Source organism: Apodemus sylvaticus, chromosome 9, assembly GCF_947179515.1.
Source record: "Apodemus sylvaticus chromosome 9, mApoSyl1.1, whole genome shotgun sequence".
In the NCBI taxonomy this organism is placed as follows: Eukaryota; Metazoa; Chordata; class Mammalia; order Rodentia; family Muridae; genus Apodemus; species Apodemus sylvaticus.
In genome coordinates this window covers 43,649,206-43,666,500 of record NC_067480.1, presented here as the reverse complement: position 1 = coordinate 43,666,500, position 17,295 = coordinate 43,649,206, and the positions used below count along the sequence as shown (strand labels likewise).

The following is a 17,295-nucleotide window of genomic DNA, read 5'->3' as shown; positions in this document are numbered from 1 at the left end:
AACACACTGACAGAGCTAAGTTGGACTTTCATACTTGGCAGCATATTTAGAAGACCTATGCCCTGTTCCTCATGGAATGAGGGTTTTGTAAGGTCAGAGAATGTATGCTGCATGTTTTTCTATACAAAGACCCCAGATATCCTTCAGTAGCAGATTCTGAGCATGCTTCTAGGTTCTGCTTATCCTATTCACTCCCAGTGCTACCAGAAAGCACATGCCCAGGCTGATCTTTAGAAAACATCTGCTACTCTACATGCTATGTGTGTGTTCCGATATGAAAAGAACTTTTATGTACATATAGGTAGGTGCATCTATGAGTGTGTGTGTGTGTGTGCGCACCAACTCATGTGTACGTGTGTGTAACATTTTGAAAATGAACAGAACCTGTAATGAGTCCTCCATAGGGCAGTTCTCTTTTATTTCCCAAGATCTAGTGAGGGGGCTTGAGAATTCCGTACATTGGTACAGTTTGGTGAGTGGACACACAGAAGCTGGGAGAAAAGGCAAGAGACAAATGTTATAGGAGCAGAGGGAAGAGCGTTTTCAGCAGGACTTAGGCTTCAATAGTAGCAGATGCTCTTTAGCATGTGTGTAGAACACAATCTACAGAGGGCCCATTGGATTCAGAATCGTGCAAGTGGGTTGAAGCTAGAAGAAAATGTTAAGGGGATCCAAGCAAGAGCAGCAGACTATGGGCACTGGGAAATGAACAGAATGAAGGAACGCACAGAGAGAAGCACTGAAAAGTCTTTCAATGATTCCATCTTTGAAGAAGAGAGAACCGTTGAGGGTTTAGTACAGAGGTGGAGGACTGGGATTGAGGGGAGATTTCAGCTGAAGTTAAGCAAAGTTATGAAGTTATCAGGAAGAAAGTGCAAAAGACTGAAAACACAAGGACAGGACAGAGGAATTCAGGAGCAAAAACCCTCAGAGACTAATAAAATACATGAAGTATTTGCATGGAAGTCCATAACCCTACAGCATTGTAGATAGTATCATAAAATCATAGCATCTCGTTCCCTGTAACTATAGCTGAGAGATTACAAAGAGAGACATGCCACATGTGTAGAGAGTCCAGAGATGTGAAAAATGGTCATGGTGGAGAATGGGGTGATGGTGGACCATTCAGGGATATATCAAAGAAAAGTCACTACATATTTTGGGTGGGCAATCTAGTATTTGATCAATCACACATTTACCTGAAGTGGCAGTCATTCACAAGTCTGGAGGGATTTCGTCAGAACTAGGTATTGGCAGCTGAGACCGAGTACAGAAAAGGTGCTGAGTCTGACTCAGTCAAGGGACAGTGGGAGTCACCAGAAGGGGCACAACAAGGCAGGAGAGGCAAGAATACTGGCAGGACAGGGGTCAAAGGGAGAAAGAATGAATTTAAAGAGGCACAACAAGGGTGGAAGAGACAGACGATCATAATGCCAGGCATCACGGCCTGGAATGTAGTAGGTCAAACAGCAGTGCTTAACTGAGGGGTATGTGAAGAGGGTTCACCCTAAGTTTGGAATGATGAAAATTTCCATTATAAGAGCAATTATAGAAAGAATACCTCAACTGCTGCAGCTACTGCTTGCTGCATATTACCAGATGCATTCCAAATAAAGAAAAAAATCAAGTTTAAATAAAAATCATCATTTTGAAATCATACAGTAGTTTTATAAAATGCTCTATTTTTAAGGAATACGATCAGATTATATTAAAAGTACCATCTCATGTCTGGGCTGTGGTGGCACACTCCTTTGTTCCTAGCACTTGGGAAGCAGAGGTAGGCAGATCTCTGTGAGTTTAAGGCTAGCCTTGTCTATAGTGTGAATTTCAGGACAACCTGGGCTACCCAGAGGAATACTATCTGGAACACTATCTGAGTCATGGCTAACACAAACTGACAAAAGTTGACCAAGTAAATCCAGAAGTCACAAACAATAATAAATTGCACGTTCAACTACATTAGTGGCCAGTTCGAAATGAATATTTATCTCTTACAAACTCACCATGTTTTAAACTAAATGAAGTGTTAGACACATTGTTTCATTCCCGCAATACTAACTAGCACATAGCTGGCTGAGGCAGGGGGATTGCTGTAAATTTGACTACAGGTAACATGAGACATGGCCTAGAAAAAAATCTCAATACAAGCTCAAACAAGTGAACGTCTCCCTCTCTTCTGTTCGTAGGTAATTTAAATAGGAAGAGAGCGGATCGCTGCCACGAGGTCCCGCTGGGTACCTCCGACACTGGGTACCACCGAGGAGGATGCTGGGTACCACCGAGGAGGATGCTGGGTACCACCGAGGAGGATGCTGCACTGGCCTCACACAAGGCACGGTTCATCCATCAGCTTGGTTCACCCACTAAATCCCTTTGGTTGGTTCCAATGTGACTGTGATTTGCTAATTCTCCATTAAAACTCAAAAGCAGCCTTCTCAAAGGTTTCCCTGACACAACAGAATTCCCATAGCCCTTTCCTCCCTAAGTAGCCAAGGAAAAGGCTGTTTTCCAACCACTGCCCAGCAAAGGTCTCCGGCCATGTTCTCGGGTGTTAGGATGTGAGAATCTGTTTTAATACTTTTACCTTCCTTTTAACCATATCACTACAAGGAAAGCTATATCCCATATACAAGGGATAATGCTTCTCTGACAATTCCACTGAGCCTCTATCACTCATACATTATTTAAAAAAATCTAAGCTCCTCTGGCCTCAGCATGCAGCCCATATACAGAATGATGCCAACACTGCGCATGCCAGAGGCCACCATAGGGCTTGGAAAGGGAGAAAGTCTAAAAACATATTTCACCTTTTCATCTCAAAACTCATGAGCTGGGTGAGAAACTAGGACGAAACCATAAAATACAGACCTATATCAAAATATTTCCGATGGATACTGGTACTTTATTTTTTGAAGGCAAAATTTGGGAACAATGAAAATGAATTCTAGATTAAATGCTCAGAGACTTAATATTAGAAATAACACTGTCAAAAAAGCTGAGTTAAAAGAACATGCTAGCTGTCACATATGATCTCCTTTATATTCCTGTCTGCACACCATGTTGATAGTATTTACTATCTAACAGTCTTCTTCTAATACTTTCCTATACAGGCTGTGTGTGTGTGTTTGTGTGTGTGTGTGTGTATGTGATGTACACAGAAGGTTGAGAATGATGGAGAAAAGACAGATATTTTTTTCATACACAGCACACCAGGCATATATATGTCTAACACATGGAATCTTGTCTTTTACCATCACAGGATCAACTCATTTGTCTGTTCTGCTTACCCACAAACTTCTGTGGAGTGGAGCTTTTGCGCTTTCCCATATTTGCCGTGAGCTTCTCTATGACAGCAGGTCTCTCAAAAGGCACCAGAGAAATATTGTTGTCCATGATAGGCTCCTGTTCCTTACAATCTTCCATAGGCGGTACTACAGGAAACCATATAAAAAGGCAATGTGGTGATGTCTTCAACATTTGTGATTACAGACATAAGTATGCTATTCTGATACTTGTTACCCAAAATAAATTTGTCTATTCAAATGGAAAGAGGGAAAAAACACAGTACTAAAGAATATTCTTTAATATTACATAGACATGGCGTGCGTGTGAGCACACACATACCACACTGACACAGACACACACTCCCACACACAGATACATACATATATGCACACGTGCACACATACACACACAGAGACATGCACATAAACACACACATACAACACACTGACACACACAGAGACATGTACACACAAGCACACACATATAATTTATTTTTATGAATCTCTCTCAGCTCAGTGATATCAAGTGTTGCCACTACTGGTGATGAACATGTTCAGCTGACTTCTCATTTTATTTCTCTAAAGTATGTTTAGTATAGATTAAAATTGTAATACTTTAGACTGCACTAGTACCAAGACCACTGACTTTATTTTTCTAAAGTAACTTACACGTGCCTCCTTGATTTGGAGAAAGGCTTAACAGCAGCAGGATATTTGATGACTCTTCCCCTACGAGTTCTCCTGCAGCTGGCTTTCTGTGATGAGGTCCTAGCCCTAAAGACAGCATAACTACCTGCCCAGGAGCCTTGAATTGTGAGGTCTGGTTCTGCACTTGTCTGTGCATAGTAAGCTGTAGATGCTCTAAAGTTGTAATTTTTTTCTAAGAACAGAAGGATAAAGCAATCCATGCTCAAACTGGCCCTTTGGTTTCTGAACTATTGCCTGCATTCATTTGATGGCCCACTCATCACAGCTGTCTCCACTGTTGTTGGCTTCAGCATTGACAGTGCTCAGATGGACAAGTGACTCATAAAAGATGCTTTTGAGTAAGAATCCTGATCCAGGATATTTAACTAAGGACAGGGCAACATCTCACACAGAGCAGATGAGGCGTTTAAGTTGGGGCTCCTAGGAAAGACCAAAAGGGCCCATCTCTTAGGGGCTCTTTCCTTATTCAGCACACACTGTAAAGTGATTCTCCTAGATTCTTTTGTTCGTTGAAGACTGACCTATGTGCAAAACCCAAAGCATTCTAGCCTATAAGATGGTGGTGGTGGTAAACATTACAAGAATTAAAGCAAAGATGAAAGTGAAATGAATCTCTTGTTCACATGACCTATTGCGTACTAATACATTGCGTACCACTGCATTGAATACCATGCACAGCAATACATGTTACTGTTGCTGAAATAAAAAAAAATCAGAAATGTTCCTTTATTCAGCCATTTTTAAAAAGATAAATAAATCAACAATAAATGTTTGGGTAACCTAGTGGCTTGACCATAAAAAAGTTAATGTTTAACCTATATTTAATAAGGTACCCTCTGACTTTGAACAATAAGAACTTCTTTAACAGTTGGTTGTCAGTTTAGAAAAAAAATTAAGGTGAGATCTAGTAATATGGTCATTTTTACACTGATTCTATTTATGATATTATTGAGGGGAAAATTCCTCCCAAAGCATTATGTAAGACATTATATATGATCTTTTAACTACTGTAAAATAACGTAGAAGAAAATCAAAATAATTTTGAAGCAAAATATTAAAAAACAATGTCAACATAACCACAGAACTCATCTAAGGAGGCCATGAGGCAGGAGGATGAAATGGTGGCATTGATATGGCCAGCGTACTGGCAGCGGGATGCAGATGATGACCAACATTGTCATGTGTGTCTTCAGTAGTAAATCCACAAACGCTTATTAAAATAACTACACGTTGGACATCTCATGCCTATACCTGCAGTATTTGGGAATCTGAGGCAGAAGAATTGTCATAGGTTATAGGTTAGCCTGGGCTACATACTAAGAGTCTGTTCCAAAAAAGGGCAAAAACAACCTATAAAAGTTCAAAATGAACCTGTGAACCAAAGAACAAATGTATCAGAGGCCTAGAACTGAGATGAAAAGTATTGGCAGGCAAAAAAAAAAAAAATTGTAAAAATTTGCCGAAAGGGCAGCAAGACTAGCGGATGGGGTTTGCCCCAGAAGTGAATATGCTAATCGGTTCTGAAATGAGTCGTCCTGAAGTGTGGCAGTTTTGCTTTAGGTATTGCACTGGATTTTCATATCGACATACACCTAACAGTCAGAATGAAACCTGGGTGGGGACTGTCCCCTACCACATCCACCTTAACTCAAATGGCTTGTCTCAAGTTCAATGAAGCTCATGTGAACTGAAAGTGATTATGACAGAGTTTGGTCTATGTTCTACATCACAACAGCTCCTAATACCAAAAGACAAACTTTCTGCCGCCCTGGCAATAATAACAACGGACAGAAACTTGATAGTAAATACTTTTTCAAGGCTTTACATTTAACAGTCTATGTAATACTTTCCAGACGCCTCAGGAAACAGGTGTTCTTCATTTTATAGGCAGGGAATCAAAGATTCAGAGATCTGCAGTAATTTTTTTTCTGTGCATCACTAGCCATTATAGAATGCTAATACTGGGAGGTCTGGATTTAGGGAATGTCTTGGCCTTTTTATACATTTTTGTAAATATATTTTGAATTCTGATACCTTATAAGACAGCTTGACAGCCTTGTAGTTCATGGGGAAAAGACCTGACACTTTTTTCTAAATCATATAATCTGAGATTTCCCTTTTATAAATGGAAGTGCAATGTAACATAATGTTATGGGATCTCTACTGTTTACAATGCAAAACTCATTTTCTAGATATTTCATGTTTCAATTGTATCAATCACATGATAAGACATTTATCTAGACCCAAGGTGTATGTAAGTCTCATAATAGGTTCACTTGTTTGAGCAAACTCCATAACTCAGATTGGGCTTTGATTCCATTTGAATACCGAGGATAAGAATGTATTTCTGTTTTCATATCGTATACCACACGAATAAACAAGCTATTAAGGCAGATCCATGAAAGCATTCCCAAGACTGCTTCTTTTAACCAAAAATACTATCAAATTTCAAATCCTAAGAACAGAGTCCACTTTCCTTCCTGAAGGCGTCCTACTACCTGGGCCTGGCAAGGCCTTTTCATCCTCTCCTTGGCACAGTATGTGGCCAGTCTCTGCCCATACTATCTCCTGCCCTGGGAAGAAATCTAACCTTACTCTACATTGGTGACACTTAATTTTATCACCCAGCGACTCCTTATCGGTTAAACCATGATAGTCACTGGCTGGGTCACCACACAGTGCTTTTGCCTCCTGGTTGCAACCCTCTGTCTATCACTCCTTTGCTTAACCTGAACTGTCTGCTAATGATCTTCCACACCCCTGCACCTCTTTTCTGCATGGAATATACAGCCTGTTAGCCATTGGAGATACCGACTTCCTCTCACCTCTCATCCTCAGGTCTGACGCTTTGCACGATTGAAGCTTTCTTCAACTTCCCCGTGACTAAGTGTGTTCTCCTGGAGAACGTCACAAGCACCGCCACTACAGTGTTTGCTTCTGATCATGTCGTTATTTCTAACATGGATTGCTCACTAATATAATATAGGTAATATAAGGTATAATCTTTTGTCTTTCTATTCCCAGAATGTTCCATAGCAAGTCTTTGATAGTCTTTTCTGGATGACGTGGAGAATACCTGCCTCTTTTTCCTTCTCCCGGGAAGAGCCAATGTGGGGACAAACAAGCTTTGAAAAGGAGAGGCTAGGGAAAGAAACTGTCAGATATGGAGGTGATGGCAGCCGCAGTGATAAAAGCCGTCACTCATACTACTAACAGAGAATGAGGAGCAGACATGCTAAGAGGACAGGGGCAGAGGGAGGGAATCAATATGGATCTCTGAGGTTCAGGACAAGCACTGCAGATGAGAAATTAACCTCTGTAGCTGCATTCCACGAATGCTGTTCCCCTCTAGGGCATCTCCCAACGACTACCCCTACACTCAATACGGTTCCCTACTAAATATGTGCAGAGGAGGAATAACAAAATATTACTATGAATCCAGAAAAGAGCAGCACGAAGTGGTGTTAACACTGTGGTTGAAATATAGTTGGGTGTGAGTATGGTTGACACACTATCTAATAATTAAGAATAGATGTTAAAGTCTAAAATACAAAACCTAGCACCATTGTCATTCCTCCCTGGCTTGTCTCTTTCCAGCTCCTCCCACTGTGCTCTAGGTTCATCACAACTTTGTGAAGAGACTATATTTGAGAACAGTTACACAATCTGGGAAACAAGGACAGGACCAAAGCCCCAGTCATTTAGAAGATACATCTTTCTCTCTATAAAATATATAACACTAATAACACGGTAGGTCCATGTGCCAATAGATAATGTTAAAATTATGTATTTATATCCTCTTTACATCAATATGAAGTTATGAGAAACTCTGGCTTTTATTTGGATATACATATAGTCAACAGTTCTATAGATAAACAAATACAGAAATAAATTAGTAGAAATTGTACATGTCCTCGAATTGAAGGCCAGAATTGCAATAGGGAAACATTGGAAAACTATGGAAAAACTAGTAAGGATACTCTGAAGCATCTCTGGGGAGCTTTGGCATGCTGTCAAGGCTCCTTTAGTTCTCTGCCTCCCATTGGCCCTAAAACCAACAATTTAAAACAGTGGTTCTTAACCTGTGGATCTCAATCCCTTTGGCAATCTTTTATCCCCCAAAATACTTATGATTCATAACAGTAGCAAAATTACTAGTAATGAAGTAGCAGCAAAAAAAATTATGGTTGAGATCACCACAACACACATAACAGTGTTAAAGGGTCATGGCATTAGAAAGGACGGGAACCACTGATTTAAAACAAAACCACGTTCTGAGTAGGCAGAGACAATGTCCAGTGTTAAACAGTGATAACCTTAAAGGGCGCCTACTCACTCGTTCTTAGTATTAAGGTCCTAAAATCAAATAGCAAAAACAGCTGCTTAGGACACATTTCTTATATAACCTATTACATTTACTTCTCACAGTATATCTATGACCAACATATTTAAACACCACACAGTCAGTCCAGATTTACAAAACCCTAAGACCCACAGTTGTATAACATATGGGCCCTATGCCGTACACATTCATACAGTTAATGAGAACTCACAATGTCAAATCCGCAGAGTTCAACATGGATAGGTCTTAGTTACCAGTGATGATAATATAAACATGCATGATTGAGTCACAACAATGAATAGAACTAGATTAGATTATCTGACAGAATCTATTCCTTATGTAAGGAATCAGACTATTTATTTAAAATATCAAATTGAAATCACAAAGTCACTAACTGCATTATAAGCACACTTACACTGAATACATTATATAAAAATATGTATAATGTATATGTATGTGTAGAAATATGCCATATATATGCCATATATATATATATAAACTTTTAATATACATTTAAAACAAACTAAAAATTTCCACAAATGATCCCTGGCTTATCTATATTAAAGTCAATGAATATTTATATGTTTAAAGTGACTGAGGCATATTATAACATTTACTATTACCATTTACTATTGGGTAATCTTTTTTAAATAAAAACAAAAAAACAAAAAGTACCAATTAAGGCGGGGTTTTTGTTTTTATTTGTATCAAATCAATTGGTATAAGTAGTGAGACAAGAAGGATGGTAAGAATTTGAAGAGCTTGAATTCACTCGTCTCTTTTGTAGGACCGATTAGCTGAATTAACTTTGTCAGAGCTGCCGCACCATCAGGACCACCTTCCACACTGCTGGAATATATTGTTAGGATCAAGATGTTTCTCTGACAGAATATGTTTTAGGGAGGAGCTGGTGGGGGGGTCAAATTTTGATCTAAGTTGTTTCTTATATATATGTCTACAGTAAAATTAATAATTTCCCAAATAAATTACGGGGTAAAATTTCAAGTTGAAGCACTGATGGTACAGCTCTGGGAGAAGCTAAAATGTTAATACCCTCTGTGCTCACTCAGGGAACTCAGACTCACACTGAACTAATTCCACGGAGAAATTCAGGAGGCAACTAAGCAGTACTTTCCCGTGGCATTTTAATACGGCTTTAATGCTGGCTGTCAGTACTGTGTTAATTCAAACACATGCTATCAGAACTGATTTGGGAGTGCCACGGAAACTCAATCATCTTGTTCGCAGTGTGTTCCAAAACAGCTCCTTGTCAACTGCTGAGGGAGATAATCCCATACACAGTAAATGCGGTTGAAAACTGTGGGAAACAGAGTCAGGTTTTGTCTTCATGTAGAAAGGGAGATGGAACGGTCTAACCCACGAGAAGGACTATAGAAAGCAGAAGAGGAGGGAACAAAGGCCACAAATGCGTTTTTTACCCACCATGGTGACTCATGACCTGCCCGGCAGCCTCCATGCTGACATTCTGGAGATAGTTGTGACAGCGTTCCTTGTGTTCCTCCAGTGAACTGCGCTGCTTGTAGCTTCGGCCACAGTAGTTACACTTGTGAGGTTTACCCACTGTGGAGAGAGTCAAGGTTAGTGTGCACTGCTCCTCAGCAAATGAACCGCTAGCTTCTGGGAGTCTGGAAGAAACATTTATATGCTCTTCAGACAGTCTCTTCCACCTCCACACTCCAATTTAGGCAAAAACCATAAATTGTCTAGCAAAATGAAAAGGTAGGATGATCACACCTCCAAGAGTAGGGGAAATACTGAATCAACTCATGGTCTGACTGTGTTCTCTTTATTCTCATGCACGGTGGCTGGTGATCAATTTTTACATTATGTGATTCTTAACGCATTGACCTTTATACAACTATGCCAGGTTTCACTCATTAAATAGGCACAGCAGGGCTATCCTGCATACATGGCAAGATGTGTGTGCATGCGTGTGTGTGTGTGTGTGTGTGTGTGTGTGTGTGTGTGTGTGAGTGTGTGTGTGTGTGTGTGTGTGTGAGCTCATGCATACAAGAGTTTTAGTAAGAGCTGAGAATTTTTCTGAAGAAACACTAAAAATGCAACAGCTTGAAATGTCACTGTTTAAAGGGACAAAAGAGATTATTCGTGGGTACCGAGAAAATTAAAAAGAATCTAAGCACTGAAAATATAGGTTAAGTAGCGAGAGAGTTGCTGTTTTCTTTGCACTGGATAGTAATTGTTCACACAGCAAAACTTTGCAACAATTGTATTTGACTCTCTGTGCAGATCCTGCCTTTGTGATATCAAGGGTCACCCTCCAAGGTCCTCCAAGTTGGATTATTAACAAGAACCACTGAAGCACTGACATATTTAGCTAGCAAGATAATGGTGTATTCCAAAACATCTCATATTATGGAAGAGAGTTTTTCCTTTTTCCTAATAATCAGGAAGCCATTATTCCAATACAGCCATTAAAATACATTCTGTGATATTTTTGGGAAACAACTTGGAAAAACTTATAGAAAAGAAAGAAAAGTATCCTTGTGGGCTGAGAGATGTTTTAAGACAGGATCATCCATATGGCTGTCATGAGAACTTTGGTTCTTGGTTTGACAAGGATCCTGATTCACAGACACCAGTAAGTGGCTGGTGCCAGAGCCCTCAGCACTGAAGGACAGTTCGAATCAGGCCAGTTCACCTCCTTTGACTCCCTGAGGAATCACTTAGTTTTGCCTGGAGAACAAACAGAAGACTCATTTCTCATAGGAAGATCCTCACTCTCTCACACCTTACACTTCACAAGGCGGTGGCCTTACACACCCAGGTGATGACACTGGTCATGAGAGAAACTGTTTAGTACTGTATCAAGCAGAAGTGCTCACAGGTGCCTGACCTATGCACTGCTGATTAGGAAAAAACAACAAAGTCAAGCCTTTTATTCACTGCACATACTCATTAAATCATTAGAAAATGTAAATTTAATAAAGCTTTTTGGACAAAAGCAATCTAAGGCAAGGTTTAAAAAGACTGAAGAAAAATTTCTACTTTTGAAAACTAGGTACTCATGGTTCTATTTCTGGGAAGTAGCTGTTAATATAGGTGTAGGGCATAGTCTTCTGTGAGAGTATTAACAGATAAGAAACTATTTTTAGACAAAAGTAGTTTAAGCAGTATGTATCTACATGTAAGCATATTGCGAGATGTGGCACTGCCTAACAATATTCTCATTTTCAATTACCATAGAAACGGATGACATTATACTGAAGGTCTAACCAATTAATACGCATCACACACTTGACACTGCAAGTATAGTCCACTGTGAAACAGTTCAGTCACCTCCTGTCATCCCTGCTTGTAGTTTTGGTATGCTGGATCCTATGATATCCTATGTGTTTTTCAACATGCTTCCTCCACGTTATTCTAAACATCCTTTATATAATGCCAACCTAACTGAAATATGGCTCTATGCTATGTTTCTTTTTTTAATTCGATATATTTTTATTTACATTTCAAATTTATTTCCCTTTCCTGGTTCCCCACTCCCCGAAAGTCCCATAAGCCCTTTTCCCTCCCCCCTGTTCCCCCATCCAACCCTTCCCACTTCCCTGTTCTGGTTTTGCCCTACACTGCTGCACTGAGCCTTTCCAGAACCAGGGGCCACTCCTCCGTTCTTGGGCATCATTTGACATGTGGATTATGTCTTGGGTATTCCAAATTTCTAGGCTAATATCCGCTGATCATTGAGTGCTTACCACGACTGATCTTTTCAGACTGGGTTACCTCACTTAGTATAATGTTCTCCAGATCCATCCATTTGTCTAAGAATTTCATAGAATTCATTGTTTCTAATGGCTGAATAGTACTCCATTGTGTATATATACCACATTTTTTGTATCCATTCCTCCACTGAGGGACACCTGGGTTCTTTCCAGCTTCTGGATATTATAAATAGGGCTGCTATGAACATAGTGGAGCATGTATCCTTATTACATGCTGGGGAATCCTCTGGGTATATGCCCAGGAGAGGTATAGCAGCATCCTCTGGAAGTGACATGCCCAGTTTTCTGAGAAACTGCCAGACTGATTTCCAGAGTGGTTGTACCATCTTACAACCCCACCAGCAGTGGAGGAGTGTTCCTCTTTCTCCACATCCTCGCCAGCATCTGTTTTCTCCTGAGTTTTTGATCTTAGCCATTCTGACTAGTGTGAGGTGAAATTTCAGGGCTGTTTTGATTTGCATTTCCCTAATGACTAATGATTTTGAACATATTTTAAGATGCTTCTCAGCCATCTGAAGTTCTTCAGGTGAAACCGTTTCTAACCTCTGTAATGTCCCAATTTACTCTATACAGTTAAAAGAATAATGAAAGATGAGTATACTTTTGTCTGAGTTTCTTTTCCTGTTGCTGTGATGAAACGTCTGGACAGAAGCAACTCAATGGAAAAGAAAGTTTATTTCAGCTCAAGGTCCAGCCCGGTAGGGAAGTTAAAGCAACGGAAGGTCACATGGCCCTGCGACCAGGAAGCAGAGAGCAATGATCACCGGTGTTCACCATTCTTTCTCCTTTTGATGCTTTCAAGGACCCAAACCCAGGGAGTGATGCTGCAGCATTTTAGCATGACCTGAAGACAGGCTCAGAGGCTGACCTGCTGTAGATGACTCCAAGATGAATTCTCTCCCCACTTTGTCAAGAGGACAATTGTCAAAAGGACAATTGACATTAACTGTCACAACTTTTTGCTGACATCAACTTATTTCCTAGCTTCTCTCTCTTCTTTGAACTCTATCTCACATGTATTAATTCTTCTCCCATTTTACAAAATACTGGTCCTTCTTCTTCATCGAATCCTATTGTCAGTAACATCAATAGGGATGTCAAAATTAACTTTTAAAATTGGTTTCAGAAGTATAACCTCCTCAATTTCATTACATCTTTATCTCCATTTTATACCAATTAAACAAATATTGGGTGACATACTGGATTCTGAAACGTCATATTATACTATTCTTTTTTTAAAATTAGATATTTCCTTTATTTGTATTTCAAACATTATCCCATTTCCTGGTTTCCCCTCTGAAAACACCCTATCCCTTTCCCCCTGCTCACCGACCCACCCATTTCGGCTTCCTTGTCCTGTCATTCCCCTATACTGGGGCATTGAGCCTTCCGAAGACCAAAGGCCTCTCTTCCCTTTGATGTCCAACAAGGTCATCCTCTGCTACATATGCAGCTGGGGCCATGAGTCCCTCCATGTGTACTTGTTGGATGGCTGTTTAGTTCCTGGGAGCTCTGGGAGTACTGGTTGGTTCATATTGTTGTTTCTGCTATGGAGCTGCAAGCTCCTTCAGCTCCTTTGGTCCTTTTTCTAGCTCCTCCATTTGGAACCTTGTGCTCAGTCCAATGGTTGGCTGAGAGCACCCACTTCTGTATTTTGTCAGGTCCTGGCAGAGCCTCTCAGGAGACAGTTATATCAGGCTCCTGTAAGCAAGCGCTTGTTGGCATTCATAACAGTGTCTGGATTTGGATGTATATGGGATGGATTTCCAGGTGGGGCTGTCTCTGGATGGTCTTTCCTTCAGTCTCTGCTCCACATTTTGTGTCTTTATCTCCTCCCATGGGTATTTTGTGCCTCCACCTAAGAAGAACCAGAGTATCCATACTTTGGTCTTCCTTCTTGAGTTTCATTTGGTCTGTGAATTGTATCTTAGGTATTCTGAGCTTCTGGGCTAATATCCACTTAGCAGTGAGTGCATACTATTCTATTTCAAGAGTAGTCACTCTGGAAATATTGTACCCCTTCTTTCACAGCTCTCATTTATTGAATACATATTTATCAAAAGGAGCAGTCGTTATCAAAAGTAGTAAAATTCAGTGCTGAAACTGACTTGTAAAGTGCAGAACAAATTCTCCTGGATCTCATGTTAATATTACAATTTGGTAAGAACCCAGACTAACAGAATACAACAGGTTGTGGTCAGTTTTTCAGGGTAAAAGAACAGAGTGCTAGTATAATATATGGAATCTTTAGTATAAGACACGGAATCTTTAGTATAAGACAGAATGGGAAGGTATGTCTGAAGTAGGACCGTTTAGTACAGGTGGTGGTTGTGAGACTTCATTTGGGTGCTGAGAACCAAACTTGGGTCCTCTGGAAGAACAGCAAATGCTCCTAACCACTGAGTCATCTCTCCAGTATGTTTCTCTTGATTTTACAAGTTATACATGTAAAGAAAAAAAAACACATGTAAAGAAAAACAAACAAATAAAACTAAGAGCTGTTAGTGAAATACATTATGCCCTTCCTGTCTGGCCCTCACAATCTGATCATAATTCCCAAAGCAGTTCTCCAACAGAAGTGATTCCAACTAGAAAGTGATTATATTCTATTTTAAACAATGTATATGTTTGTCTTTATCAGCGTGAGAGATGATACATTAGCTTTTGGTAAGTATTCAACCTCCCTATAAACATCCTCTTAAGCCTCCTTTGATTTCAAATTACAAGAAAATTTCAAGTTAATAATATAAAAATAGAAATGTCCATTATTAATGGAGATATTAATCAAAGCATATTATATGGCTGAACCCAATTCCATTTCAATTCTTGTCCAACTTTTAATGTTTCCTAGTTAACAACTGTATTTTTAAACTGCATTGTGGTCTTGTGCCCAGTATTCCTTCTCTCTCCTCACCAGACTTCCCACACCTAATAATAACAATTCTGAACATTTTGATCTCCAACCATTCTCAAGTCTATGCCATGCATCCTCCCCTCTTGCTGTCTCACAGTCAGGCATATTCCAAAGTCACCAGAACCCATGGAGTTCTTAGATTATTGATTACTTGTAGTCTTGGCATCAGTCAATGTTTCTCTGACTGGCCTCCCTGATTTTCTAAATCTAATGAATTTCTCTCCCTTTCTTCAGTATAGTATTTCCTGGTTGGAAATAATTTCACCTTACATTTTCAAAGACTTTGTTCCACTGAAGTAATAATCTTTAGTTTCTTTTAAATACTTGATATAAATGTGATTTTATATGTAGCGTGCTTACTGCAAAGCTCTTTAATATCAATTTGGGGTGTTTTTTGAAATATGAATTGTATGTCTTTAATTTAGAGTTTGAGGCATACCATTTCACCCTAAAAATGTATGTGCATCATACATAATATTTATTGAAAAGTTTGCACATATGATCATACCATATAATGTAAATATATAGATATATACATGTTGTTATTAGTCTGTGACTCTTAACAAAGAGTTGTAACTCTTTTTGAAGGAGCAATATATATATATATATATGTGTGTGTGCGTATATATACATTACACATATATATTATGTATATATACATTACATATATATATATATATATATATATATATATATATATTACCCATTTTGAAAAGAGATACTTAGTTTTATTGATGTCACTGATAGAAAATTATTTCCATTCCAATGAAGACATTCAATTGCCCACTTACTGTAGTATATTTGTAGACTGTATTCCATTCTATCTTTGTCCATAAATCAGAAAACCAAGATTTACTATGGTCTTTATTTATAAGATAACTGGAAGAATTCTATAAATGGATTACTAGCCAGTGCAAAACCAACTTAAAAACTCTTGCACTAAATCCTATTTGACTGATATGTTATCTTTTTCTTAAATTTCTAGAACCAAGCTCACAAGAACTACTGTAGATTGTGATGGTTATAGTTTAATGAATTTTTGAAATTTTGAAAATTTTGAAAGGTGAAATTTTGAAAATGTTCTAACCAGAAAATTTTGAAGTTTTCTTCAATAATTTTGTGTTGAATTTCTATTAAAGAATTGTGCACCTATAGTCCATAGACTTGCTGCTATATACTCTTCAGCTTGTCACGGCTGTGACCGGCTAGCAGACTGAACTCCCCTGAATTGCTTTTGCACCAACTGAACCCATAATTCAATAACAAATGTTACCCTCCTTCCTCTTTGGAAGAGTTGATTTCTCAGATGCTTTCCCTAGTATACTGCTTTACTTCAAATAATTGAGAACTTCCCAATGACATTATGGGGAGTTTTTGGTTTAGGAAGGCTTTAAATTCCTGTTTCAATTTCCCAAGTAAATAAAGGTTAGCTAAAGTATCAGGTTCTTTATGAGTGAAGTTTGATGAATTCCTTGAAAGCAGAAATGTAGCCACCCAACTGAATGTACTGATATAAAACTCTTTATACTACTTCTGTATTTGCTTCTAGTGCATTGAGACCTTGGCCAGAAATCGAACTTTCAGTCCGTGTGTAGTCAGATGCACATCCCCTCTTTAGCATGGATTGATCTCCTTTTGAAATGGTTCCTTTTATAAAATCAGCCATTGCATGCATCAGCTTTCCCTCCTTCCTTCTGGTTTACACTCGCTTACTTTTGTCCTTGCCCTTATTTCCTTCCTTAGTATACACTCGGCTTTAACTTGTTCTTTCTATATTGTTTAAGAAGAAAGAGGAGATGGTGCTGAGCGTTTGCTTTGTCTGTAATACAGGCATTTAATGGCATGCATTTCTTTCCCATCTCTTCTAATAGCATCCTGATTCTTCCTCCTACTCTAAACACACAGTGTATACCTACTGTAGCTATTTTATCAACTTCCCCTGCTAAATCCAGCACTTAAGTCATTTCTAGATCTGGATTTATGAAATTGTCACTCTAAATATGGACATATTTTTCCTTCTCATGTCTATAGATTTATGACAGGATGCTGTATATTGTGAGTTTTATATTAGTGGTTCTAGATTTTATTGCCATTCCTTAAAATGTTGACATGTTCCCATACCTAACTACACTGTTTAGAATCAATTTGGTCCTTTTGAAGTTTAATTTTATGATCTGTGGAAGGTCCAGAGCATATGAAAATGGCCAGGTCTGTTTTGGTGGGTGGGAATTAAGCATTTTGAGCCTCCTGTCAGTTCCAAAAGTATTTGTCCTCTGCTTTCTTTGT

At 39.0% G+C, this 17,295-nt stretch overlaps 1 protein-coding gene across 9 annotated transcripts in view; it reads right to left on the bottom strand.

Moving 5' to 3' along the window:
- Ikzf2 (IKAROS family zinc finger 2) overlaps positions 1-17,295 on the bottom strand; it is a 148,819-nt gene that overhangs the window by 4,603 nt on the left and 126,921 nt on the right. For all 9 annotated transcript variants that reach the window (XM_052192547.1, XM_052192545.1, XM_052192544.1 and 6 more), the window contains 2 exons: positions 9,778-9,915; positions 3,288-3,431 (listed from right to left, as the gene is read on the bottom strand). In XM_052192547.1, the coding sequence (XP_052048507.1) occupies positions 3,288-3,431; positions 9,778-9,915 (282 nt within the window). The remainder of the gene's footprint in view (positions 1-3,287; positions 3,432-9,777; positions 9,916-17,295) is intronic.